This window comes from Dromiciops gliroides, chromosome 1 (genome assembly GCF_019393635.1).
Source record: "Dromiciops gliroides isolate mDroGli1 chromosome 1, mDroGli1.pri, whole genome shotgun sequence".
Lineage (NCBI taxonomy): Eukaryota > Metazoa > Chordata > Mammalia > Microbiotheria > Microbiotheriidae > Dromiciops > Dromiciops gliroides.
The window spans coordinates 671,296,817-671,323,811 of record NC_057861.1 but is presented as its reverse complement, the minus strand read 5'-3'; the positions used below and the strand labels follow the sequence as shown (position 1 = coordinate 671,323,811).

The following is a 26,995-nucleotide window of genomic DNA, read 5'->3' as shown; positions in this document are numbered from 1 at the left end:
GGATCATGGCACAGTGGAAAGAATACTGGACTGGGAGTCAGGAGACATGAGTTATTGTCCTTACTCTTTCATGAACTAGCTGTGTGATCTTGGGAAAATCATGTAGTCTTCCTGAGCCTCAGTTTCCTTATCTGTAAAATGAGGAGGCTTGACCAAATGGTCTATAAGGTTCTTTCCAGTTCTGCCAGTCTATCTTCTATGGCTCTTTCCAGCTCTGACATTCTCTGATTCCAAAGCACCACCATCTCTTGGCTCTACTTTTTAACATAGGGTTTAGGCTGTGTGTTAAGGGATGAATTCCATCTCTGGATTCAGGTTAGAACAATCACCTTTGAACCATTGAGTCTGTGGAGTTGGGTGAGCAGAAACTTGGCAGGAGAGTGTAACGGACTGACCAGGGATGACAGCCTCATCTGTGAGTTCCTTTACAAACAAAGGTGCTGAGGAAAGACAGACAGACCCAAAAGACACAGATTATTTCAGGCACATGGACCAGTGGGCAGAGATGTTCAAAGACAAGGCTGACTGAAGTGATCATAAGTTTGAAATGGGGAAAACAATACAATAAAATACAGAAAGATACAATACAGACATTTATTAAGTGCCTACTCTGTGCAGAGTTCAGTACTGTGCCACAGAAGGGATATAAAATTGGATAAGCCACTATCCCTGCCCTCATGGAATTCATAGTCTGGTAGAAGGACAAGGCACCAACACAGATAGACAATATTACATGGTAAAGTCCATTAGAGAGGAGCAAAGTGTGTTGTGATGCTCCATGAGGAAAAATGGGAGTAATGCCAAATGAAGTCAGAAAGTTAGGCTAATGTTAGATTTTTGGAGGGTCCTAAGTGCTCACAAATATTCCCTTTCATCTAGGCATTATCTGATCATACAAAACTCATTTCTTCCTCAGGGAATGGGACATTCATGCTGTTCTTTTAACCTGAGTGTGTTCCTCCCTCTTCAGATCCTTCCATCCCCTTCCTTAAAACCTTCTGCCTGGGGCAGCTAGGTAGCACAGTGGATAGAGCACTGGCCCTGGATTCAGGAGGACCTAAGTTCAAATCCAGCCTCAGACACTTGATACTTACTAGCTGTGTGACCCTGGGCAAGTCACTTAACCCCAATTGCCTCACCAAAAACCAAACCAAACACAAACCTTCTGCCTTCTGTGACTACTTCAGTCTATGCTGATCCCTCTGTTCCATAAACCCACTATGGAGGACATATCTTTGTATTATTGGTTAACATTCCATTTGCTAACTTTCTTCTTTCCCCAGATGGACTGTGATTTCTTCAAGGGCAGAGACTGGATTTTGATGGACTGACTGAAAAGGTTTCTTTTCCCTATTTACCAGACAGATGCAGTAGGGAATAACTCAAAGGTTCACACACAGAGAAAACAGATTGTCCTCATTGCTAGGCCACCCCATGTTGATACCTGTATCAGCCCTTCAAGGGTTACTCACGGGCCTCCTTGGATAAGATAGCTCTGGGAAAGGGGACTAAAGAGTCTGGAACTGACCTCAGAGCCTTTCCTGAGAGCAGATTTGGCTGGAGGGAGGAAGAAGAACATGTCTAGGGATCTTTCCAGAACAGACATCTTTCAAAGGCCTCAGTACCTTGGACACGGCTTAGCCCCATAGGTTGCCATGGAACACTGAGCAATTTGCACAACAATACGGAAGCAAATCTCAACTTTGCCCTTTGCTACTTATATGGCCTTGAGCACATCACCTCAATTTCCTAATCTATAAAATAAGAAACGCATCATGCTACTGTCCTCATAGGGCTGCTGGGAGGATAGTACTTTTGTAAACCTTGAAACACCATAGAAATTTCAGTCATTGTTTTTATTATCATTATTATTCATTATCCTTGAAGCTATTCCATAGTAAATGCTCAATGTGGATTTGACTGATCAGCTGGAAAACCAAACCAAACCAAACCAAACAATCTAGGACAGGGAGGAAGAAATCCCCAAGTGGCCCAAACACACACCTCTATCTTTGGTCTTCATTCCAGTGAGTCTGAAGGATGCGAATCCTGATTTCTTCTTAAAAGCTTCTTCCTCTTCCAGAACTGCCGAGAAAAGAGAGAGGAGGGACTCGATGTAAGTTCCCTAGAGCAGTGGGCTAAAATGAACACTCTTCTCTTCCCACTTCCTTTCCTTTGCCTTTGTTCTCCATCCCTGGCATACTCTTCCTCTCCTCTTTACCCTTGTTGAATTCTTCCCAGCCTTTAAAACCCGACTCGAGTCCCTGCTTCCAAGATGGTTTCCCTGAGTCCCCTTGTTAGGAGGGACATTCCCCTAGGACCTCACTCGGCCCTTTTGGGGAACTATCTCTATGCATTTAAAAATGCAGTATTGCGTGTAATGGCTATCTGTGTCATGTCGTGTCTTTACTAGACTGTAAGCTGTGTGAGGTCAGGGAACCTTGTCTCTTCCAGAGCCTCAGCACAGGGCTCAGTGTGCTTTATAAATGTCTTTTGGATTGCATGATGGCCTTATTTGTTTCAAGCTAGGACACTTATCTATTTGTACCACTGCTCTACAAACCTTCGGGTTTTTTTCCCCCACTAAGACATGTTATTCATTTGGATAAATGACCAAATAAGGGGCAGCTAGGTGGTGCAGTGGATAAAGCACCAGCCCTGGCTTCAGGAGGACCTGAGTTCAAATCCAGCCTCAGACACTTGACACTTACTAGCTGTGTAACCCTGGGCAAGTCACTTAACCCTCATTGCCCTGCAAATAAATGAATGAATGAATGAATATATATATATATATATATATATATAAAGGCCAAATAATATGCTTGGAGTGGGGGGTGGGATGGGGATGGAGAAGAGGCCAAATAAGACCCAAGGAACACTGGGGACTTGGTTTGAGAGCCCTGAAGAAAACCTAGCCCTATTGCATAGGTATCATATGACCTTAGGCAAGTCACTTTCCTTCTCTGGGCCTCAGTTTCCTTATCTAAGACTTACAATGGATGATCTCTAGGATCCCTTTCAGTTCTGAATTCTATAGTTTTATTGGTTGTTTTTTAAAAAAATTTAACATGTTTGCAAAGTTTTAAAATTATGTCTTCTGATCCAGAAGTCCTGGCTGCTATTTGCCACACAACTGTGCCCTATAATTTAGATCTAGTTACATTCCAAATAAGCACATCTGATGGTGAGACAAGGGTTGAGGAGGATCTCAAGAGGTCTGTCTCTGAGCAGGAATAAATTTAGATGCTCCCAAAGAAAGAGCTTCCTGTACTCCAGAGAAGAAGTGGCCTGGAAGACTTACTTGTGTTGTGGTGCTGTATGGAAATGGGTCCTATTCCTGTTTTCTATGTATGCTTTGCTGGAGTGTCCCTGTGGCTTGTAGGAGACCCTGGATTCTTGGACTGTCAGAAGAGACCACCTTCTAGCAGGTCCCACCAAGCTGTAAAGGCTTTGGACACTAGCCACGTGATGGACTGTGTGTCTGTCTTGGGAGGAGCAGTCTAGCTAAGTGTGAGGGCTCAGCTCATCACTAGGATCCAGAGCTGGAAGAGCCCTGGGGCTAGGGGATGTTCCTCTAATCCAACCTCTTCATTTTCCCGATGAGAAAATCGAGGCCCTCAGGTTATGTAGATTCCAAGTGGCAGAGCCAGGCATCTAACCCTTGATCCCAAATCCAGACCTCTTCCTATGGCACCAAACCACAGAGGACACTGAGCCCATCAGCTAACACGAGGTAGGTGTCTAGGAGGGGGGTGTTTCATCATGAATATGTGTATTAAAGCAAGAATAAATAGACTCTATTGTTACTCTGTCCTCATGGTGCAAACTCTGTAATGTTACTTGATTTTAGCAGCATCGGTACCTTATTATGCCTCAATCCAAATTCATTAAAAGCACTCATAAGACAAGAGATGAGAGAAGAGATGCATTTCAAAGCAATCTGTCTTCTGGCTATAAATGGGGGTCATAATATTTGCACTACCAACTTCATGGGGTTGGCTTGAGGAAAGTCCTTTGGGAGGCTGTATAATTAGCAGCTAGGATATGAACTGTTTCTCCAGGGTCTACATGCTCATCAATAACATTTCTGATAACTGGAACAGTTTCACCTAAGAATGTTCCACAGGAGTCTGGGGCTGATAAGAATCGACTTTTGTCTGAGACTATAAAATTGACAAAGTGGTTTACGTAGATTATCTCATCTGAGCCTCACTGCAACACTACGAGGTGGGTACTCCAGTCTCATGTTGACAACTCCCCTCTGGGCATCTCTGCCTAGATCTCCCACTGCCACCTCGAACTCCACATGTCCAAAATGGAACTTGTCATTTTTCCTTTTGAAGCCTTCCCCTCCTCCCAACCTCCCTATTTCTTCTGCTAGTGTCTCCACATTTCCTTTCCCTTTCTCTCTTCCTCTCTTGGCCTCCCAGGCCTAACCATGACTCTCATCTCCCCAACCCCACAATAACCAAGTGGTTACCACAGGTTGAATGAGGTTTTTACCTTCTCGTCTTTCTTGCTCAAAGGCTGGCTTGCCCTTCAAGATCCTTGAAATATGGGCCACTGAGGCCTTCACTTTCTTCTTCAGGCTATGTTCCACTGGGCTGTCCAGAGGCTGGTATTTCCCAGAGAAATTGAAGAATCCAGGTTTGGTTGGGGAGGTTTTCCTCTTCTTCCTACTAGTGTCTATAAGGCCCTTGGTGTCCTTACTCATGAGTTCCATTGGGTCCAAGTCTTCCATTATCTCTAGACTTCTCTGTTGCCCAGTGGCTCTAATGGGCAAGAGACCAAATTCTTGTTGCTTGTGCCAGGCTTCTTCTAAATCTGTCCTCTCTATGCTCTCCACTTCCATCTGGGCTGGGACTTCTTTTTCAACTGGTTTGGGGACCTTCCTGAAAATCATAAACTCAAAGGGGAGGTATTTGATATCATACAAATCAGACAAGTTTAGGTAGGCTGGTTCCACCTCAGAGATGTCTAGAGACACTCTGTCTCCAAGAGATGAGTCTTCAGAAAGGTCTTTGATTTGTACCAGGGAGACCTGGGAGCTTTTGCCAAATTCCTCCCATGAGAGGAATTCCCCTGACCCCTTTCCAGTCTCTTTCCCCATCTCCTTCCTAGCATCCTTGCCAATCTCTCTCCCAGCATCCTTGCTGATCTCCCTCCCAGCATCCTTGCCAATCTCTTTCCCAACATCCTTGCCGATCTCCCTCCCAGCATCCTTGCCAATTTCCACAGTCTCAGGGAGGGATGCAGACTTTGCCTCGTGTTGAGTGTTTTCTGGCACCTCCTCCTCTGGCTCTTCGGATGATATCGACTCAGTCCAGGTTCTGGCAACCCACACGGGCCTCTGGCCCGGCAGATTTCCCCCTCCCCCAAAAGCAAAACTGCCATAGCCCCCAATTCCAACGTAGCCCCCACGCTCTCCATAGGAAAACTTCCTGGGTACAGTCTGTGCCTTTGGGCCCTGCTGGTCAGATACTGAGTCAGCCAGGACCGTCATCTCCTTGGACAGATCCACCATCTTTTCCACAACATCTTCTAAGGACGCTGACTCAGTGGCACTATAGAAGTATTCACTCTTGGAAGTCAAACCTGGGGCACCCTCCGATGGGGAAAAAGCAGACCCAGAGTAGCCGTGGAGTCCACTCCCTGAAGCTGTGAGTGGGCTGGTTTGGGCTTGGAAGGCTGATAGGCTGGGGGAGTCTGCCGGCTGAGTCTGACCCGGGAGGAGAGAGCTGTATGTCTTCAGTAGCCCTTCCATGGGGGTGCCCTGTTTTTGTAGGATGGTGGTATCCCAAGCGGCACTGCCCTCTGACAGAGCACAGCCTGGGTCATGGGAAAGAAAAGGATTGGATCTCTTTAGGGTGTCTCCAGGGCTTTCAATGAGCTGGCTGCCCTCCTGTACGGCAGACCCTGTGTCACTGTACAGGAATGGGTTGGATCGCTTTAGAGATCCATCCTTGTGCCTACCCTCATTGGTGGTGGAAGCCGAGGGTCCAGAGACTGCTGTTGGGAAACTGCTGGGCCCCAGGTCACTGGAGAGGAATGGGTTTGAGTGCCTCAGAGAGTCATCGGTCTGTCTGCCCTCTGTGGCTGATCCTGGGGCTACTTGTAAGTTCGGGGTGGGTGCCAATGGAGGATTGCCACACTGGAGCGTGGCTGTGGAATCACTGACCAGAAAGGGGTTCGAGCTCTTTCCCGAACCGTCCTTTAATCCATCATCCCTAGGCGAGCTCAATGCCATCTGTGACTGCGGGACAGATGAGGTGGGGCACTGACCTTCCTGGCAGGTGCTTTTCACCTTTGAACCTGAACTTTTGGGCAGAGGGGGCCTGGCCTTTAGGACTGACCCTTCCTCTTTCTGGCTTGAAGGGGCAACGTGTGATGGGGAGACCGTTCCTTCCCCGATTCCTTGCTCTTTGGCTGGTGCCGGGGGGATGGTAGTCCCCCCTCGACTTTCTGATTGGCTGATCTTTGGGGATTCTCCTGCAAGGGACTGAGTCCCACTAGTGTCAGTCATGGCTAGGTTCTTGCTCTGCTCTTTCCCCTCACTTAGCTCTGGGAAGGGGCTGCTGCTTCTTAGCCTATAGTCATCAAATGAATGGCTTCGGTTGGAGATGAGGGAGGCGGAGCTGGGCAGGCGGAGGGCTGTGTCAAAAGATGATGACTTGGTTAGCAGGCCCACCTGGGCCTCCCGGGCTTCCTCCTCCTCCATTTCATAGTGTTCCAGGAGCGGCTCCCGCAGGCCCCGGAGAGCTCCTTTGGAGTACCAGCCCTTGAGAAGGTTCCTCCGGGCCCTCTCCAGGTGCTTCCTGTAATCAGGAGCAGGTGATGGACCCTCTCGCTCTGAGGCCTCACGGGCCTGCCAGGAGAACGTACTCTTGACCACACTCTGCCGGGGCACACAGGTGCCACCCTTGGCCGTTGTCCCTTCCCCTTCTTGGGATGATGCTACCTCTTCCTGCAAGATCACACTGTCAGCAGAGGCTGCTTTCAGGAACAGAGGCTGCTCCCAGAACTTCTGGGGAGCCCGAGGAGAGAGCTTGCCAGAGCTGTGGTCCCGTCTGTGGTCTGTCCCTCTTGGGGTCCCTGTGGCACCTGGGGGGAGTTCACCTTCCTCGGGGAGGCTGGCAGAGCTTCGGAGGAGACTCTTAGGTGACAAGACAGGGGAGTACCCTGGTGAAGGCGGCAGGGACTTGGCCTTGGAGTAGGCCGCGATCTCATTGTCTGAGGAGGAGCTGCTGGTGGAGTAGCTGGCCTCTTTGATGAGGTGCCGTGAGATGCCAAGCGACGGGCTATCTGAAGGGCCCTGCAGGAGCTCTGGGATGGACTGCATCACCAGGATGGATTTGTAGCACATCAAAGACCGCTGGAGGGAAGGGGAGAACACAGGGGCTTTCAGTCAAAAACAGCCTAGAAACCCCTGAGAAACCCCAAGGCCCTTGGTGGGTTTGGGAGTCCCAACAGAAATATGGTCAAATCTTTGCCACTTTGCAGTGGTGAGTGGGAAGGATGGGACGCCAAGAATGAGGGAAGTGGGTGAACTCATTCGTATTCATGCACTGAATATAACCCTCCCACATCTGATACGGATGCTCAGCCCAGGAAATGAGATGACGATCTGGGTCCAAATCCCACTGTGATCTGCGTGACCTTGGGCAACTCACTTCACGTTCCTAGGCCTCAGTTTCTTCATATGTAAAATGAGGGTGTTGGACCAGGTGATCTATCACATGTTGCCTCATTGCCCACCTCTTCAAGACAGAAAGAGGAAGGCTCAGTCCTGGAGACTAGGCCTCCTCTGCCCATTGAGATCTCAGTTTCATCCCTTATGAAAGGAGGAGCTGGCTTTCGAGATCCCATTGAAGTCTAGATCTAGAAGCACAGTGCTTGGGCACTCGGGCAGGCATTACCTTTGGCCCTTGCCCTCTCCCGGCCTCTATGCACACCTACATCTGCTGTTGTTCAGTTGTTTCAGTAGTGTCTGATCCTTCATGACCCCATTTGGGGTTTTCTTGGCAGAGATACTGGAGGGGTTGGCCATTTCCTTCTCCAGGTCATGTTACAGATGAGGAAATTGAGGCAAACAAGGTGAAGTGATTTGCCCAGGGTCACACAGCTAGTAAGTGTCTGAGGCCAGATTTGAACTCATGAAAATAAGTCTTCTTGACTTCAGGCCTGGCTTTCTATGTGCTATGGCGCCACCTAGGTACCCTACACCTATGCCTAGAACACGGCTTCTAAGATTTTTTTCTGGCTCAGACATTGTATGTTCTATATTCTAAGCTCCCTTCAAGTTCTGATGTGCTGCATTACAAGAGCTCTTCCATCGGTGACATTCTATGATTCAATGATGCTCACAATACCCCTGTGAAGTAGGCAGGATGGCCATTAATATCTCTGTGTAATGAATGAGGAAACAGAAGCACAGAGGTTAACCACCGAGGCACCTGGTCTAGAGTCAGGAAGATCTGAGTTCAAATCTGCCCTTAGACATTTATTACCTGTGTGACCCTGGGCAAGTCACTTGGATAGAACAATGGGCCTGGAATCTGGAAGATCTGAGTTCAAATCCAGCTTCAGATACTTACTAGCTATATGACCCTGGACAAGTCACTCTATTTGCTCATTTTTCTCATCTGTAAAATGGGGATAATAATAGCACCTACCTCACAGGGTTGTTGTGAGGACCAGATGAGATAATATTTTTAAAGCACTTAGTGCCTGGCACATAGCAGATGATACATAAATGCATATTCTCTTCTCCCTTCCCTTAAGAGACTAGCCCATGAGATCACACAAGCTAATTGGAGAGGTTTGACCCCGACTATGAGAGGCCTGTCATAGGGACAGCACCAAAGCCCAGCCATACAATATCCCAGAGTCACAACAGACCTGCCACCTGCTCCGGGCCACGATGAATTTCAGCTGCTTGGTGTTGATGAAGTGAACCTCCTCTGGAGGGACTGAGGGCTTCTGGAAAGAGCAAAGACCCCGCCCAGGAGCAGTGAGAGCTGGCTGACTTGGCTTCGTTTTTTAACTTGAGGGGAGTGTGAGTATCTTGAGATGCTTGCAGGGCCTCAACCAAGAAGTCAGTGTCAAGGCTGAGAACACTTGGAGGCTTAACTTTTTTAGGCCTCTCTTACTCTCTTGCTTCTGCCCTGGGACTACCAACCAGTATGTGGGACTACTTGGTGAAAGTGGTGGGATGTGGAAGAGCATAGTCTTTCTTTCTTTCTTTCTTTCTTTCTTTCTTTCTTTCTTTCTTTCTTTCTTTCTTTCTTTCTTTCTTTCTTTCTTTCTTTCTTTCTTTCTCTCTCTCTCTCTCTTTCTTTCTTTCCTTCCTTCCTCTCTCTTTTCTTTCTTTCTCTCTTCCTTCTTTCCTCTTTCCTTCTTTCTTTCTTTCTCTCTTCCTTCCTTCCTTCCTTCCTTTCTTCCTCCCTCCCTTCCTTCCCTCCTCCTTCCTTCTTTCTTTATTCCTCCTCCTCCTTTTTTGTCTGGCTCTCTATCTCTCTTTCTCTATCTCTGTCTCTCTCTTTCTAGTGAAGCAGCTTACAACCTTTGTTTTGTTCTGATGATTCAAAAAGAACCAAACTACTTTCACACCATTCTCTGTGGTTGCCAGATTGAAAGACAAGACCCCTGCAGGCTCCAGTAGAGAAAGGGCCCTCCTGAGCCAGGCCTCCTCCCTTATTGTCCCAGAGCCAGCTCTGCTCCTGTCAGTGCCTCCCACCTCCATTTCTTCCCAGGTATCTGCGATGGTCTGGTGATTGTAGGAAGGGGGTAAAAGCCAAGCAAAGTCAACTTACCATAAACCATGGGTGGGTGAGACATTTGGAAGCACTAGGTCTGGCCCTGGGAACCAAACAAGAGACATGTGGTTGATTCAGTGTGTTGGAGGGTACAAAAGAGAATTAGGTTTGAATCCTAGCTCTGACACTAATGTGTGATCCTTAGGAAGTCATTCTCCAAACCCCAACCTGTAAAATGGGAATAATCATTCTTGTACTGTCTACCTCAGAGCATTGTTGTGAGGGAATGCTTTGTGAACCATAGCTCTCTACAGTATTCATCACCATTCTTGATTTAGCAAACATTTATGGATCCTACTTTGCTGAAAGTTCTGTGGGCTCTGCTGGGGCTGGAAACAGGCAGTGGGGAGTGGAAAGAACTCTAGATGTGGAAACAGAAAACCCAGGTTTAAATCTCAGCTCTGTTACTTATTATGTGATCTTGGGAAAACCTCTTCCCTTTCAGCCTCAGTTTCCCCATGTAGAAAAGGGAGACCATGGGCTAGATGATCTCTACTGTCCCTTACCAGCTCTAAATCTATAATCTCAGGTAGTCTGTCTGTCCTTATGGGCTGGCAGGGGAGACAAGATGCACATTCTAGGCAGACTGTGATTCACAGTCATGTCAGCAGACCCTGTCAAATTGAGAGTCTATTGGAATTGTCAAAGGTGGCCCTGGCTCTCAGGCACAGCCTTCACAGAGCAGAGTGGGCATTATGGAAAGGTGTCAAGACTGGGAAAATGAGGCCAGAAGGTCAGCAAGCTGAGGACTCTGGTCCCTCTTGGGAAGCTGAATTGGGTATTGGTCCCTTCTAACCCCAACATTCCATGTTCCATGTCATTAAGTACATCCCAGTATATCCTGTGTTTGTTCTAATGCCCTGTTAGGGCTAACATTCCAGGTACCTTGTTATTAGGGCCCTTCCATGTCTGACAGTCTATATTCTAAGGGTTCTATCAGCTTTAACAGTATGTAGTCTATGTTCTAAATTCCTTTTACCTCTGTCTCTCATTCTATGCTTTAAGGTCCCTTCTATTTTTGACATTCTGTGTTCCAAGGTTCCTCCCATTTCTGACATTCTAAGTTCTAAGATTCCTCCAGCATTGACATTCTAAATTCTGAGGTTCCTTCCAGCCTTGACCCTCTAAGTTCTAAGGCTCCTCCCACCCTTGACTTTCTAAATTCTGAAGCTCCTTCCAGCCTTGACCCTTTAAGTTCTAAGGCTCCTCCCAGCTATAACATCCTATGGTTTTATGACTCTTTGATTCTGGACACTTGCTTGGCGAGAAATTGGAATGTGAAGTCATGTGGAATAGAAAAAACACTGTCCTTACTTTGGTGCCAGCTGAAGAATCCCCTTTATAAAGTCTTTTGCTTCCTCGCTCAGGTGGACGACCTGGGGAGTGGTCCAGGAGATCTTCCCCTCCCGCACATTCAGGAGAGTTGCCCGGTCATTCTCACCAGCAAATGGGGATGTGCAGGTCAAGCTGAAGTAGAAAATGGGACAGAAGTCTGGCTATTAGCACTGGGCTAATTCAGAGACACAGCTGGCCCCTCTCTGTTCTTAGAGACCCTGCCAGGGCAGCCAGTAGGGAGGAAGGTTCGGGTCTCTTTTCTCCCTACATCTTCCTGAAATGAACACAATGAGTGGCTGAGGCAGGTAGCCCCGGGCCCTTCACAAAGCCTGAAGAGTTTGGTTTCTCCGAAGAACAGAGTTCTTGATTGCCTTAGGCAGGGGATTTACGTTAGCTGCTGGGGACTCTCAATTATCCAGCAAAGTGTGGCATTGTTACCTTTCCATCTCCCCTACTCAGAATCACTTTCCTTCTTTCCAACACTCCCACACCCTTAAAAAGCAAACAAACAAAGTCTTAATCCCTCCCAGGCTACCTTCTGGTGTCCTTTTCCTGTTCTCAACATAATCGTCCATTGGATTAATCATTATAAAATCCCAAGGTATAATGAGGAAAAAGATGTTAGCTGATAACAATTTAAGGTTGACACCTGTCAGGCTTGGTCAAGGCCCTTCTTCCTCCTACTTCTCCAGGAAGTCCCAGACTCTTCCTGCTTCTTACTTAATCCTTACATTATTTTCCAGGGATGGGGATGATATAGGGCTATGATATACATAGGACGATCCTCCTTCCCCTTTCTTGGCAGAGGGGATGGAGGAACCACTGGATTTTCCTCGTATCCTGAAAAATGGGGACTCAACGTGTTGTCTATACCTTTAGCTAGTTCCTCTTATATTTTACCATACCTGACCAGGCCAGGGCTCAGCCTGCGACCAAGGTCAGGCTTCAGTCTGTGGTCTGGGTTAGGAATCACTCTTTGATTGGGGAGCAAAGCAGTTCCATGCAAAGCTAACTGGTAGAGGTGGAGATCAAATTCCTTGTAACAGCATGCTTTAACCACTTAGCTGTCTCAAATATCCATCATGATAGTGTAGGCTGAAAGCACACACCTTCCTAACTTCTCTAGTCAATGATCCTTAATATGTGGTCTTTCCAATACAGGCTTCCAAATTCCACAGGACCTCCTAAATGTTGTTTTTAGATTTTGAAGTTCTAGTTGGTTCCAAGAGAAACAAATACTCTCCAGTTTTCTCAACAGTTTTTGTCAGATAGTGAGTTCTTGCCCCACTAGTTGGGATTTTGGGGCTCATCAAACATTTGAAGAAGCAAATACTCAAAGCAGGCACAGGTCAGTCTGGAATTCACTGCCTCTGTAGTTTTCTTAATCTATCTATCCACAGGCATCCTCACTCAGTCTCATTCTTCCTGAAGAGGTAGGAGCCAGAGAAAGGCAGGGAGGGGAGACTTGGGAGATAGAATCGGCTACCTCAATGAAAAGGTACTTGGTTGTTTTGAGAGACAAGGAATTGGGCACTTTAGAGGTGGGTGAGAGAGGGGACTGGTTATCTTGGGAGAAAAGAGATTAGTGACTTTGGGAGACAAATTGAGAATTTAGGAGCCAGAGGATTGGTTACCTTAAGTAGGTGATGACGCCAACAGCCCTGTAGAAAAACAAAAGTTCAGTGTCACATGGTGATTTAGGATTGGCCAAGACAAGTAGCCTGAAGGGACTAGGGGAGAAGCCAGGACCAGGGAAACACAGCACACAGGAAACGTGGGAATTAGAGCAGCAATAGGTAATGCTATTATATGAAACATTGTCCCATCTGTTCCCAAAGTACAATTTGGGATTATTAGATTTATACCTCCCATCCTGAGCCTTTTTGTTGCCTGTTATTGAGCATTTTTTAAAGCAAAATCATTTGTGTAATGTTGAATTTAGGGGATGAAAAAGCACCCACTTAACATAAGTACTAGTTATATCAAGATAAGATGTGATTTTTCTGAAATGAATTTCTTTCTGTTACTAAAGTGGAATCCTGGGGTTCCCGTATTCTTTCTTGGTTGGCCCCCCTTTTCCCTACAGTAATATTGGTTCTTGTCCTTTTGATTTTTGGCCCTTGCCTCTTGAACCTCTTGGTAAAGTTTGTTTGGTCCAGGCTCAAGGCTTTCAACCTTATGGTAGCAATGACTCCTGCCTCTTCAACGTGCTTGTTAAGTTTGTGTCTTCCAGGATCAAAGCCCTATATCTTCAACTTATGGTTACTGATGCTACTAAGACTCCTCTCAGCCAGGTCCACCATAATTTTTAACCCTGATGTCCACAGGGCCAGCTCTACATCCCTTCCCAGCTGGAAGGAGTTACTGAAAAATGACCTTTACCCCTGTTCCTTAGAAATTAAAAAAGTGGGGAGAATGAGGCAGGGGGAAGGGATCAGAAATAGCAGAATGGCATTGAGAGAGAGCTATGCTGGCCTGGCTGGCCTGATTGTTTTTGTTTTCAGTTCCGGAGCATGAAAGGGCCCTCTCCCCTAGTAAGGAAGAGCTGAATTATGTAAACCTCTGGAGGGATAAGGATGTGGTTAGAGCTTCTGGAGCATATTGATATCTGTTCCAAGACATGGCCCAGACCAAGGGTAGAGCCTCTGAGGCATCGTGATATTCGCTAGACAAAATATTCTGCTGAGGTGTCACAAGAGGGAAGGCCCAAGAGGTACGGAAGATCCTTAGCATGATTTTTGTTTACTCTGTTCTATAAAAAGCCTGCAGTTTCTTTGCTTCAGGGAGGCTGAGATGTAGGATCTCTCTTCCTGGCCAGTTGTTCTATTGCAATAAATCGTGTCTTACTTTTATCTAGATTGTGTGTGTGTGAGTTTAATTCTTTAATCGAGGATATCCAAGAACTACCCACCCTGTGACAGTAAGCCAACTGAACCCAAAGAATTCTTAGCTACCAGATGCAGGATCAGTGGGGTAGGCCAGGACTAGATAGAGCCTGGAAATGGGTGCTCCTCATTAATGGTTAATATCTCTGGTGAGGTTAAAGATTCAAGTGGGATAATATGAGTGCTCCAGGATAAGGCAGCCTCAACCAGGAAGTGACAACTGTTGCCAATTCATTCTGGAAGATGACCCCTGATAGCAAGGACATAAGACAGGAAAGCAGGCTGGGAGAAATGGGGTGGGGTGGTAAGCAGCTAAAGCTGGAGGAAAAATCTTGGAAGGATTCCCCTCCCCCCCTTTTTTTGAGAGGTGGGGAATATGAGTATGGAATATGAGTGCCTTTACTGTCAGATGGGTTCACTGTATAGATGGGTTTGTTTAAATTATTTATTTTTGTTAAAGGGAAGGCTTGGGAATAGGGACAGGCATATCCAGAAATAACTGGAATATAAAAACAAAGGATTATCAGTCATTTTTAATATACATTTCTTTTTTTTTAATATACATTTTTTTTTTTGTGGGGCAATGAGGGTTAAGTGACTTGCCCAGGGTCACACAGCTAGTAAGTGTCAAGTGTCTGAGGTCGGATTTGAACTCAGGTCCTCCTGAATCCAGGGTCAGTGCTTCATCCACTGCGCCACCTAGCTGCCCCCTATCAGTCATTTTTAGATCCTCTTTTTTTTTTTTTTTTTTTTTTTTTTTTTAGTGAGGCAATGGGGGTTAAGTGACTTGCCCAGGGTCACACAGCTAGTAAGTGTTAAGTGTCTGAGGTCGGATTTGGACTCAGGTATGCCTGAATCCAGGGCCGGTGCTTTATCCACTGCGCCACCTAGCCGCCCCCCTATCAGTCATTTTTAAAGGTCACACAGCATCTCAACTATGCCTATAACCTACTATATATCCCATCCTCATCCCTCCCTTAAATGAAACCCAGGCTCTTATTATGGGATATCATGTACAGATAAATGCCTGAACCTACCACAAGATGAGAGAAGGGTCAAGTCAAGTCAAGGCAATGAGCCTTGGTAGAACAAGGGAAGGAGGTGGCATGTATCGCACACAGGGGGCTGGGAGAAGGGAAGAAATGTCAGGCTCTTTTAGGGCCTTGGTTGCTGCTCCCTCAGTTGTGCTGAGCTGAGTTGTGAATAAACTTGATGGTTGCTGATTTGGTCATCTCCTCGGCTGGCCAGAGTGATCTCATCATACTGGCCCTGAGCCTGGATGATGCCTGGGGGCATGATTGCCTGGCAGGACTACAAGGTCCACAGGATAGGCTGGAGGTGATGGTGATGGGTACATTTGTCCTCCTGTATCTTCTGAGTGGGGGCATGCTCTATTTTTGAGGTGATGGGAACATCGTATCTGTATGCTCTGTTCTTTCTCTTGTTGGGGAGGGAGGGGAGACAATTAACAAGCAAGTGCTATGTTCTTTTCACCCTAGGGTGCAGCCTCTCATCTAACTGCCGCCCTCTCCTTGCTTTTGGGAGGATCTAATGAGAAAAACCAATCTAAGGCTGCCTCCAAGACTTCCTGTTTTGAGAGGCTGGATGACCTTGCTATTATTATTATTATGCAAGGGACTCATGTTTTAGGTCAAGATTGTTCCAGGTATTTTCAATGATCCTGTTTAAGCTCTGTCTATAGTTTTGAAAGGAAATCCATTCATTTGTGATTGTTAATTAGCATCATGAGGGGCTGTAGCTGGATCATCCTGGTCTTTTCTTTTTCTTTTCCTTTTTTCCTTTTTTTTGGTGGGGCAATGAGGGTTAAGTGACTTGGCCAGGGTCACACAGCTAGTAAGTGTCAAGTGTCTGAAGCCAGATTTGAACTCAGGTCCTCCTGAATCCAGGGCCGGTGCTCTATCCACTGTGCCATGTAGCTGCCCCTGTCCTGGCCTTTTCAAAGGGAGTTCTGACATCCCATGGGAATTATATCACATTAAAGATAAACCATAAGGGAAAAACACAGGTAAGGGGCACTTTCTCTTCCCCATATCCCTGCTTTTGGTGGTTCATAAGTGAATTCAGAGCATTGCTTCTCACCAGATGTCCGAGGTGGTCGTCACAGGGGTCTGGGCAATAATTTCTGGGGAGACAAACTCTGGAGAGCCAAATTTGCTGTACTGGGGCTCCGAGGGGATGATTTTTTGGGCAAAGCCAAAATCGCAGATTTTTATATCTTCCCCAGTTGGGTGAGCCATTAGGATGTTAGGAGGCTGATGAGAGAGAAAGAGAAGAGAAAGTCAACAATTTGCCTTACTTTCAAAAGGACACTGACAGGTTGCAGCACATCCAGAGGAAGGTGATTGAGTTGGTGAGGAAACTATGCCATATGAGGATTGGTGGACCCGGGGATATTTCACCTAGACTAGTGAAGACTTGGGGATGATATGGTCATACTCTTAGAAGGGCCATTGTGGGGAAAAGGGATTAAATAATTTCTGTTTAGCTCCAGAGAGTGGACCTATGAGCAATGGGAGGGATGTAGAGGGAGGCAAAATTCTGTTTGCTCTAAGAACTTTCCAAAAATAGAACAAGCTTTTTTTTTTATTAAGTAGTGAGCCCCACATCTTTGGAAGTGTTCAAACAAAGTTTGGATGACTCTGTTAGCTAGGGAGTATCAGGTACCTCACTTTACCTCTTTTTTTTTTTTTTTTGGTGAGGCAATTGGGGTTAAGTGACTTGCCCAGGGTCACACAGCTAGTGTCAAGTGACTGAGGCCAGATTTGAACTCACGTCCTTCTGACTCCAGGGCCTCTGCTCTATCCACTGCACCACCTAGCTGCCCCTCACTTTACCTCTTTTGAGCCTCAGTTACCACCCCCCCCCCAGGAGTTGGATTAAATAATATCTGAAATCCTTTGTAGCTCTAAATTCTTTCATGCTTTTTAGCTCACGCTTGGCAGTTACATAAAGTAATTTTCACAGGCAAATGTACAAACTGGTGGTTGGTCTTAATGAGAGACTATGCAGTTTTTAAAAAATTACCTTATAATATATAAAATATATAAAAATATATAAAATTCCTTATAATAAATAACAAATGAGGTGAAGTACCCAGTCAGGTATTTTTAAATACATTTTATAGATGTTGTTCATCCATCATTCATGAAGATGACCAATGATATCATGAGGTGACTTGCATGAAGATTGGATTTGAGTGAGGCAGAGCTGCTCAAAGTCATCAGCTTCACTCTCTCCTCTAGAGTCATTGGAGTCCATCGGCAAGACAAAGGTCAAAACATCTGGCGATGGCTCAGGGTGCAGTGGGTGACCTTGGCCTTTTAAAATTAAGGTCTTTCCAAGATCTCAGTTTGTCTGAGGCAACACCCATTTAATGACTAAGGGCTAGGTAAGAATAGAGACAAACAATGGCCCAATTTACCATCCCAAAGATACCTGTCTGGGAGGGGAAGACCCTCAGAGTTTCTGGCCAGCACCAGCCAGCAAAACCTAAAGAAGGAGTCACAGAGGCTTGGCCTGGGACTATTATTGGCCATTTAGTGAAAGCCAGAATGATTTGGGTTAAAAAGCATAGTCAACTAGCTGTGTGACCCTGGGCAAGTCACTTAACCCCCATTGCCCCGCAAAAAAAAAAAAAAAAAAAAGCATAGTCAAGCAGCCCATTTAAAACACACCGGACCTTTTAAAAACCTGTTTTTCAGAGCTGTATTTCAAGAAATCAGAAATGAAAACTGCAGGAAAAAGTAAATTGTCCCAGCTTTTTGAAAACAAAAACACCATAAGATGAAGAAAAGAAAGAAGCACATTTCCCAACTTCTGTTCTAATTGGCAGGTGTGCTCCCCAGAAAGCACCTAGTACTACTCTTGGACAACATGGCAAAGACAAGGTTAATATAAAGCCTCCTCTTAAGCATCTGGTTCACTCCTTCCCTCAAGTACACACAGTGTCCGTGGGAGGAGGAGGAGGCTCAAACTTAGACCATAAGCTTGAGGGAGGCCTGTGTGGAGGCAGTAAATGACTTCCTCGAGGCTCTCTGCTAGTACTTTTTCTATGCGCTGCTGCCTCTCCTTTTTACAGACTGGGGAAGAGGTTGGGGAGAACAGCCAAGACCACACGACACACAGCCCCACCACAGGGCCCTGGTCCCTTCTCTGAGACAATCTGAGTGGGTGGCACGCTCCTTCCCCTTTCTCTGCTTTAGTTCTATCCTCTCTACAAGGAAGGGGGTGATCTATGGGTCCCTTTTAGCTCCAATGGTCCATGTGTCGGCTTTTCCAGACCCTACCAGTTCTAATTTCCTCACCTGCCGAAGGACCGAGGGGAAGCTTGCATTGAAGTCATACCTTAATATCCAGGTGCAGGATGTCATTATCATGGAGGTACCTGAGGCCTTCTAAAATCTGCTTTATGTATAGCTTCACCTAGGAACAAAGATACAGAGCTCATGTTCAATGACACACTGTGTGCAGAGCCCAGGACTGGGCACCAGGGGAGATGCAAAGTTTAGATAATGGGACATATTGATCATGTTCTATTTCCCCTGAAACTATCATGAGCCCTAAGATAACATGTTCACTTTCTCCCAAGGTTCCCCACAATTCCTATTTCACTCATCAGTTTTCTCTTGTTGGCCCGCATCAGGTCCAGAGTGGCCATTCCCTCATCACTTCTTTTTTTTTTTTTTTTTTTTTGGCAGGGCAATGAGGGTTAAGTGACTTGCCCAAGGTCACACAGCTAGTTAAGTGTCAAGTGTCTGAGGCTAGATTTGAACTCAGGTCCTCCTGAATCCAAGGCCAGTGCTTTATCCACTGTGCCACCTAGCTGCCCCTCCCTCATCACTTCTTTACTTTCTTGCCTGGCTAGGCAAGGGAAGGATTTATTGTTACTCATGCTCATAGAGTAGAGAGAAACCACCAGCACATGTCTGGATGGTCAGTATTCCACTGTAACTATATTCCTTTTGTGTTCTAGCTTTGGGCAGTGTTTGTCATCCATTCCCCTCACCCCAATATTACTGCTTCAAGGATAGCACTTCTGTTTTTCTCTCTTTTTATCTTGAACCCAAAGTTCTCCACCATCCTTTCCTCCTCAGGTTGGTAGATTTTCACTTAAGTATATACATCTTCTAAGTGGTACAGTGGATACAGCATTGGGTTTCTCCTCAGGAAGACCTGAGTTCAAGTCCAGTCTCAAACACTTATTTTCTGCAAATCACTCAACCTCTATTTGCTTCAGTTTCCTCATGTGTAAAATGGGAATAATTACAGCAACTACCTTCTGGGGTTGTCATGAGGATAAAATGAGATAATAATGATAAAGTGCTTAACACAGTGCCTGGCATAGTAAGTACTATATAAATGTTAGTCTTACTACTACTACTACTACTACTACTACTACTACTACTACTACTACTACTACTACTACTACTACTACTACTACTACTACTACCATGTGCCCATTGGCAATCCCCAAGGTGAAAAATTTGTTTGGCCAAAACAGTTCTTGAAGACCATCTACTATGTTGTGTAGGGACTATGATTCGATCTTCATTAGTGAAAATGAAGAGATCATTAGCCTTGTGACATAATGGACTTTTTTTTTTTTGTGGGACAATGAGGTTTAAGTGACTTGCCCAGGGTCACAAAGCAAGTAAGTATCAAGTGTCTGAGGCTAGATTTGAACTCAGGTCCTCCTGAATCCAGGGCCAGTGCTTTATCCACTGTGCCACCTAGCTGCCCTGGACACGTGGACTTCTTTTTTAAAAGACACAAAGTGATCTTCCCATACCCCATAAGTATTTATTTCATCATAAATCAAGTCACATGTCCTAAAGAGCTGCCTGAAAGTCAAATGAGCTGCCCACATGAGCCATGGAATTCTCTTCATTCACTAGTCCTCAGAACCACTGCTGCAAAGGAACACAAGGTGGAGTTGTAGGCAGTGAGCTTAATGGCAGCTCCCTGGTGAGTCATCCTGCCCGCTCCTGCTCTCCCCATGTCCTCAGCCCAGGCTTTTGGCACCCTAGTGTGGACTAGGAGGGAATGAGCTAGTGAGAGAATGTAATGATCACACAGGGCAATCTGACCAAGAGAATTGTATTACCTCAGTCTCAGTCACCACATTTTTCTTGTATAAGCGGTCCAGGAGCTCTTCAGAGGAACACCTAAGGTTGTAGTCAAGGATAATTAGAATGTAGTAATCATCTTATGAGAGGTAGCTGGGTGGTGCAGAGGATAGAGCACTGGGCCTGGAGTCAGGAAGATCTGAGTTCAAATCCAGCCCCAGACACTTACTAGCTGTGTGGCCCTGGGTAAGCCACTTGATCTCTATTTTGCCTCAGTTCCTCATCTGTAAAATGTAGACACACTGGAGAAGGAAATGACAAACTACTGTATTATCATTGCCAAGAAAACCCCACAGGTTCACATACTGTTGGACATGACTAAATAACAACAAAAAACTCCCCCAAACATTACATGGTTCATTCAAAAGTGATGTACTAATAATACTAAAAGTAGCTGCTACTTCTTTTTTTTTTTTTTTTAGTGAGGCAATTGGGGTTAAGTGACTTGCCCAGGGTCACACAGCTAGTAAGTGTTAAGTGTCTGAGGCCGGATTTGAACTCAGGTACTCCTGAATCCAGGGCCGGCACTTTAACCACTGTGCCACCTAGCTGCTCCGTAGCTGCTACTTCTATAGTGCTTTATGATTTACAAAGAGCTCTAGATCTGTTATTTCATTCCATCCTCACAAACAACTCTGCCAGGGAATTAGGGTTAAATTCTATCATCTTTATTTTATAAGAAAACTGAAGCACCAGAGAAGGGAAATGACTTGTACGATTGTGTTATTTGGAGCTGTAAGAGACGTTGGAGATCATGATCATGGAGATCAACCCAACCCAATCCAATCCAATCCAACCCAACCCAATTCAATCCAATCCAATTGTGAAATCCAGTCTCATTTGAACAAAAGCGAATAGCTAGCATGTCATATAGTGCTTTGAGGTTTGCAAAGTGCTTCATCAATATCAACATTAAACATTAATGAACATTATGTCACTTTATCCTCACAACAACCCCAGTAAGGAAGTGCTATTACTATTCCTATTTTATAGATGAGGAAACTGAGATAGGCAGAGGTTAAGTGACTTGCCCAGGGTCACACAACTGAATGAGTACCTGAGGCTGGATTTGAATTCAAGTCTCCTTGACTACAGGTCCAGTACTCTATTCACTGTGTTACTTGGTTGCCTCCAATTTAATATATAAAGAATCTGAGACCCAGAGAGCAGAAGTGTCTTTGCCCAAGGTCACATAGCTAGGAAGTGGTCAGGTCAGAATTTGAATCTAGTTCTTCTGACTCCAAGTCCAGGGTTCTTTCCACTAGACCATAGCTGACCCTCCAAGATACTGGTACAAAGAAACCAGAAGAACTTTTTTTTTTTTTTTTTGGTGAAGCAATTGGGGTTAAGTGACTTGCCCAGGGTCACACAGCTAGTAAGTGTCAAGTGTCTGAGGCCGGATTTGAACTCAGGTCCTCCTGACTCCAGGGCCAGTGCCACTGCGCCACCTAGCTGCCCCAATCAGAAGAACTTTTTGATAAAGTCTAGCAATATTTGCCCAAATCTCCAATCTTATAAAGAGGATTTCAATTTAGGGCAACATTAGGAAATCAACAATTTAATAGATCTTTGATTTTTTAGAAATGAAAAATAATGTTTTATTTTTATATCTATGGACACAAATCAGGAATGCAGGGATTTGACTTTCCCCCAATAGCCCCATGAACTTGGGGAGACACATGTGTCCCCTGCCCCACTCAAAGGAACAGAAACCAGCATAATAGAATGGCAGCACCAGAAGGGACTTGCTCATTGTTCCTCATGTACAATATTCCACCTCCCAAATCCCTGCCTTTTCCCCCATGTCTAGAATCTCTCTCTCCTCACCTCTGACTCTGGAATCCTTAAATTCCTTCAAGACTCACCTGGCTCGGTGCCTCCCACACAAGACCTTCCCTAATCTTCCCAACTGTTAATGATCTTTTCCATTTTACTTATCTATCTATCTATTCATTAATTTACTTATGAATTTATTTATTTATTTATTCATCTATCTATCTATATTTATTTATTTTTGATCTTTTCCTTTTTAACCTTGGATTTTCTCATCTGTGTTCATGAATCTTCCCAGTAGAGTAGAAGCTTCTTGAGGGCAAGATGCATTTCCTTTCTGTCTTTATATCCTCAGCACCTAGTCAGGTGCTTTGTACTGTACTTAAATAGTAAGTGTTTAACATATGTTTCTTGATTTGTTAAATCGAATTAAATCGATCTTAGGGCATAAAAGAAAGGAACTCAGACCTAGGAGGGAGGGAGAAAAATCTGCAACTCAAAATCTCATAAAAACAAATGTTGAAAACTATCTTTACATGTAACTGGAAAAATAAAATACTATTAAGGTTGAAAAAAATTTAAAATGAATAAATGACAGGACTTGAACCCTTGGGTTCCAAGTCCAATGCTTACACTATAACACAAGACAGAACCTGTTATGGAGGGGAGTCTCCAGCATCAGTGGAAAAAGGATACAGTTCGAGGATCAAAATCAGTGTTTTCCTGGTCTCAAACTCATCTAGGAGCTGGGTGACCAGCTTATGGTTCAAGGTGGCCAGGATGTCCCGCTCCCGGTACGCCTGGGCCCGTGTCTTGGTCCGAAGTGGGATGAACTTTGCAGCACAGGACACCTTGTTGCCTTTGTGCTCCACCCTCTTCACAAAGCCAAAAGCACCCCTAGGCAATGGGAGACACCAGGTTATATTGGTTGGGACCATTGGACTGGAAAAGGAGCTGAGAGGCTACCTCATCTAGTTCCTTGTTACCCTGGAGAAACTGCCCGAAACCATCTCAGACAAAAGAATATCACCCCCTAAAGAAATTCCCAGCTTCCCTTAGTCACCTAGTCTTATGTGCTATACCCTGCTATGTCTCATCTTCTTGAGATCACTGTTTTACCCTCCAAACCTCTAGTGAATTACCTGTGGAGTAAAATACAGAGAACTGACCCCACCCTACAAAGTATGGACCCTGACCCGGTCTGGCTCCAACCTACTCTTTTAGCCTTATCGCATCCTATTCCCCTTCAGGCTCTCTATACTTCCACCCAAAGCAGACTGTTTTCCATCCCACTTCTTCTCTTCTCTTCTCTCACCTCTGTATCTCTGCTCACTCTGCTCCCCATGCCTGGAATGGGCTCCGTTCTGACCCCTTCTCCTCAGCTTGAATCTTGCCTTTTGAAATCTCTTTTTCTTCAAGGTGAAGCCCACATGCCACAGTTTCCATGAAGCCTTCCTTAGTCAAACACCCTTCCCCACCTCCCAACTCTCTTTAGGTGAAAGTGATCTTTTACCTTCTTAAATTTCTCACAACAGTTTGCCCGGATCTTTGCCTTGCACTTAGCTCATTCTCTCCTATATCATAGTTATTTGTGTATGTGTCTTTCCCCACCCTAGACTGAAAGCTCCTTAAGGGCAGGACTGAGGTCGTATCTATCTTTGTATTCCTAGCACAGGGCATTGTACACAGTAGGTACTTAATAAATGTTTATTTAAAATGTTGAGTGCATAAATGAATTTAGAAAAACTAACGAGATGTGTTCTTGTATGTCTAATTAAAATCTGCCTGACTGAAGCCCAGATTCTTCTTTTAGTAACAATAGCTTTATAATGACCTTTATAGCATGCAGATCACTTTATATAATCTTGTTTATATCTCACAACAACCTGATGAGATTGCAATTGGTGTAGGATTTCAATGGTGTAGGAAATTCCTGATGTGGAAAGCACATGGATCAGCAAGCTTTCCTGTAAACATATAGTCTTAGGGAGTTGCTTGGGCCACTCAGAAGTTAAATGATGCAAGCACAACAGGCATTATTATCCCCATTTTACAGATGAAGAAACTGAGGCTCAGAGGCTTTAAGTGACTTGTTCACAGTCACACAGCTACTAAGTGTAAGAGGCAGGATTTGAACCCAGGTCTTCCTGACTCTAAATCCAGCAGTATGTTGACTCTGTCATGTTCTCAGCAGAAACAGAATAGTAGACCATCCTTTAGTACAGCACAGACTTGTCAATCTTAATCAGTCTGCAAACAAACCATTCTCTTTTCCAAGTTGAACAATCCCACTATAGCATTTTATGTTTTTCAAAGCCTTTTTATATCCATTATCTCATTTGACCTTCATAAACACTTCAAATAAGCAGAATGGGAAGGCTTTATTGTTCACACTTTCACAGATGAGCAAACTGGGTCCCAGGGAGCTGAACTGACTTAGAGTGCTGGTATTAGATAGGATCTTTGAGATCATTCAGTCTGACTCCATTTCACAGAAGAGGAAATTGAGAGGTAAAGTGCTGGACCAAGGTCAAGCTAATGTCAGAGCCAGAACTTAAACTCAGATCTCCTGACTTTGCAGTTCAGGGCTCTTTCCATGATAACAGTTGGTGTCAGAGATGGGAATGTAGCCAAAGTCTCCTGGCTTCCGGTTGTTTTCTTTCCATGACCACTGGGATGGGGATTTATGCTGAAGCTAAGCTGCTAAACACACTGGCTATATAAGAATTTAACTCCTCTGACTGTTAATCCTACTCTCCACCCCTCTGTGCCCCACATCCTGTATCCTTGTCAGGAGGGAAGTCCTCCAGAGACTCCTCTGTCCCTCCTGGTGATGAAGCCCTGAGCACTAATGCAGGCAGCCCCTGTAGTCATCTCAGTAACCCGATGAAACTCATAGACCAGAAAGCCTTTGTTACCTTCCAATTTCCTCCTTGACTTCATAGAAGGAGTGGAGTTTCCTTCGGTAACTCTGCTTCTCTGCTCCCTGCTCAGCCTCACCTTGGTCAAATAAAAGAGGAAATTCAGGAGGCAGGGAAACTTGGGCCCCAGTGTTGGCATTCTTTCTGTTCTCCCCACCCAACTTCCAGATGATGATCACTGCCCTCCTGGGGTCAGGGCTGTGAGAGGAGGGCCCTCATTCTATTCCCATCCCTTGGTGAGAAGTGGTCCAGTTCCCAAGCCCCAGATCAGCCCTGTCTCATGAACGGGTCCTCACTAATCCATGGCCAGGATTCTGTCAAGTCTGAAACCTCTTTGGGCTTTCTGGAGCATTTGACATTGCCAAGAACCACTCGGAATCATAGCTACCACAGAATGTCTTAACTGAAGGGGATCTTAGGATAGAGAGCATAGAATGTCAAAGCTGGAACAGACCTTAGAAAATAGGTTAAAGCCAGAAGGATTTTTGAGAGTTTCTTATTAAAACCCCTCATTTTATCCATGCATGAAAAAATTGAAGCATTTTTGTGGGGGGGGGGGAAGGGTTCACTTGCTCAAGGCCACACAATAGGTAGTGGCACAAGGAGGATTAGAACTCAGGCCTCCTGACTCTTAATATAGAGCTGTCTCCTTTTTTGCAATTTCCCTTCCTTCCAGAGCAATGGACCATCTTGTGTTTCCCTCTTAACTTGTCTCTGTTTTGAGTTCCCGACTGAAGTCATGATGAGGCCCAATGAAGTATAACTTTTGAAAAAGAGAAGGGTCTGGGGGGTGGTCTGGGGTACCAGGATGAGCTGCTATCACTAATAGGGTGTTCACCAGAGGCATATGGACCATTCCTCATAAGAGAGATTAGGTAACCACTTCAGGACTCAAAGCCAGAAGTCCATGAAGTGACAGATTTAGGGTGATAGGCAGGAAAATGTGGTCTGAGTTTGGAAGCAATGGGTCCAAAACTTGGGTGGGTGATGGTCTATGCAGAGTATGGTCAGGAAAACTTCCCTGAAGGAGTCTCAGGGACTCTGACTACAGACAATTTGCTTCACATAAAGACTCTTCCAGAGGCTGTTTTATTTGATAGTTATGTGAACTCAAGAGTTATCATGGGCTTGAGTGCACTAATGGGGTAGAGAGGGGTGCCAGTGGACACTGGACACATATGCCAAGTTCAGTGACTCACGCTGAATTGGGGACAAGCAGAATCACATAATGACAGATAGAAGGATCTTTCTTTAGAGATAATTTAGTCCAAACCCCTCATTTTACAGATGAGGAGACTGAAGTCCGGGAAGATTATGTTGTCATTTGTCCTTCATGTTTGAAGAGCAGTGAAATCATGGGGTGAAGTTTTGACTCCTGTGAGAATTGGATCAAAGTCAGGCAGAGTTGCACAAAGTCATCAACCTCACTCTCTCTTCCAGAGTCATCAAAGTCCAGTGGCAGGAGAAAAGCCAAGATAACTGCCTAGGATTCAGTGGGATGACCTTGGTGTCTTCCATGCCTGGCCAAGCTCTAAGACTCCACTCTGTTTCATGGCTATTGGAACAAATTGTTCTCATCTGCCCGTTTTGATGGGGGAAGTTTTCACATGCTTGAGGTAGACACCCTCTTAACTTACCTATGGGTTTGAAGCCTGCCAATTACCCTCAACCTGGTTTAGCCCATCTGCCAAGATGGTTTTACCAACGTGTGGCCTATGCACATGTTGCAGCTTTTTGGAACCACAGGCAAGAGTTGAGTGAAAGGTGGACCCCAAAGGTGGATGATCAGCCCTGAGAAGGGCTCACACCAGAGGTGCTCATCCTCCTGAACACCTGATACATGATCACACAGCTAACAAGGAGGAAAGTCAAGGCTCAAATCTAGTTCTTCTGATTTACAATCTAGAATCACTTTATCATGCTGACTCAATAGACTATCTAAGCCAGAGGGTTCTAAACTAAAAATGGAGAGGAACAGAGAACTCTCACACACATCTATCAAATGTTATGTCTTTCAAGACCAGGGAATAGTTAGTGCCTTCTTATTCTTGGAAGACTCAGGAGCTGTTGGTCAGCAAGGTGCTGCTCTGATGGTGTGAAGTCAGATGTCAGCCTTGCCA

General features: G+C 45.3%; 1 protein-coding gene across 17 annotated transcripts in view; it reads right to left on the bottom strand.

The window, feature by feature from the left end:
* The window catches only part of OBSCN (obscurin, cytoskeletal calmodulin and titin-interacting RhoGEF), a 325,223-nt gene that overhangs the window by 13,475 nt on the left and 284,753 nt on the right, over nt 1-26,995 (bottom strand). For 16 of the 17 annotated variants that reach the window (XM_043975986.1, XM_043975987.1, XM_043975990.1 and 13 more), the window contains 12 exons: nt 24,873-24,954; nt 22,651-22,851; nt 20,160-20,220; nt 18,401-18,478; nt 16,136-16,308; nt 12,785-12,811; nt 11,130-11,282; nt 9,813-9,858; nt 8,899-8,979; nt 4,504-7,372; nt 2,005-2,085; nt 330-440 (listed from right to left, as the gene is read on the bottom strand). In XM_043975986.1, the coding sequence (XP_043831921.1) occupies nt 330-440; nt 2,005-2,085; nt 4,504-7,372; nt 8,899-8,979; nt 9,813-9,858; nt 11,130-11,282; nt 12,785-12,811; nt 16,136-16,308; nt 18,401-18,478; nt 20,160-20,220; nt 22,651-22,851; nt 24,873-24,954 (3,963 nt within the window). The remainder of the gene's footprint in view (nt 1-329; nt 441-2,004; nt 2,086-4,503; nt 7,373-8,898; nt 8,980-9,812; nt 9,859-11,129; nt 11,283-12,784; nt 12,812-16,135; nt 16,309-18,400; nt 18,479-20,159; nt 20,221-22,650; nt 22,852-24,872; nt 24,955-26,995) is intronic. The other variant, XM_043975988.1, reaches the window with a different exon arrangement.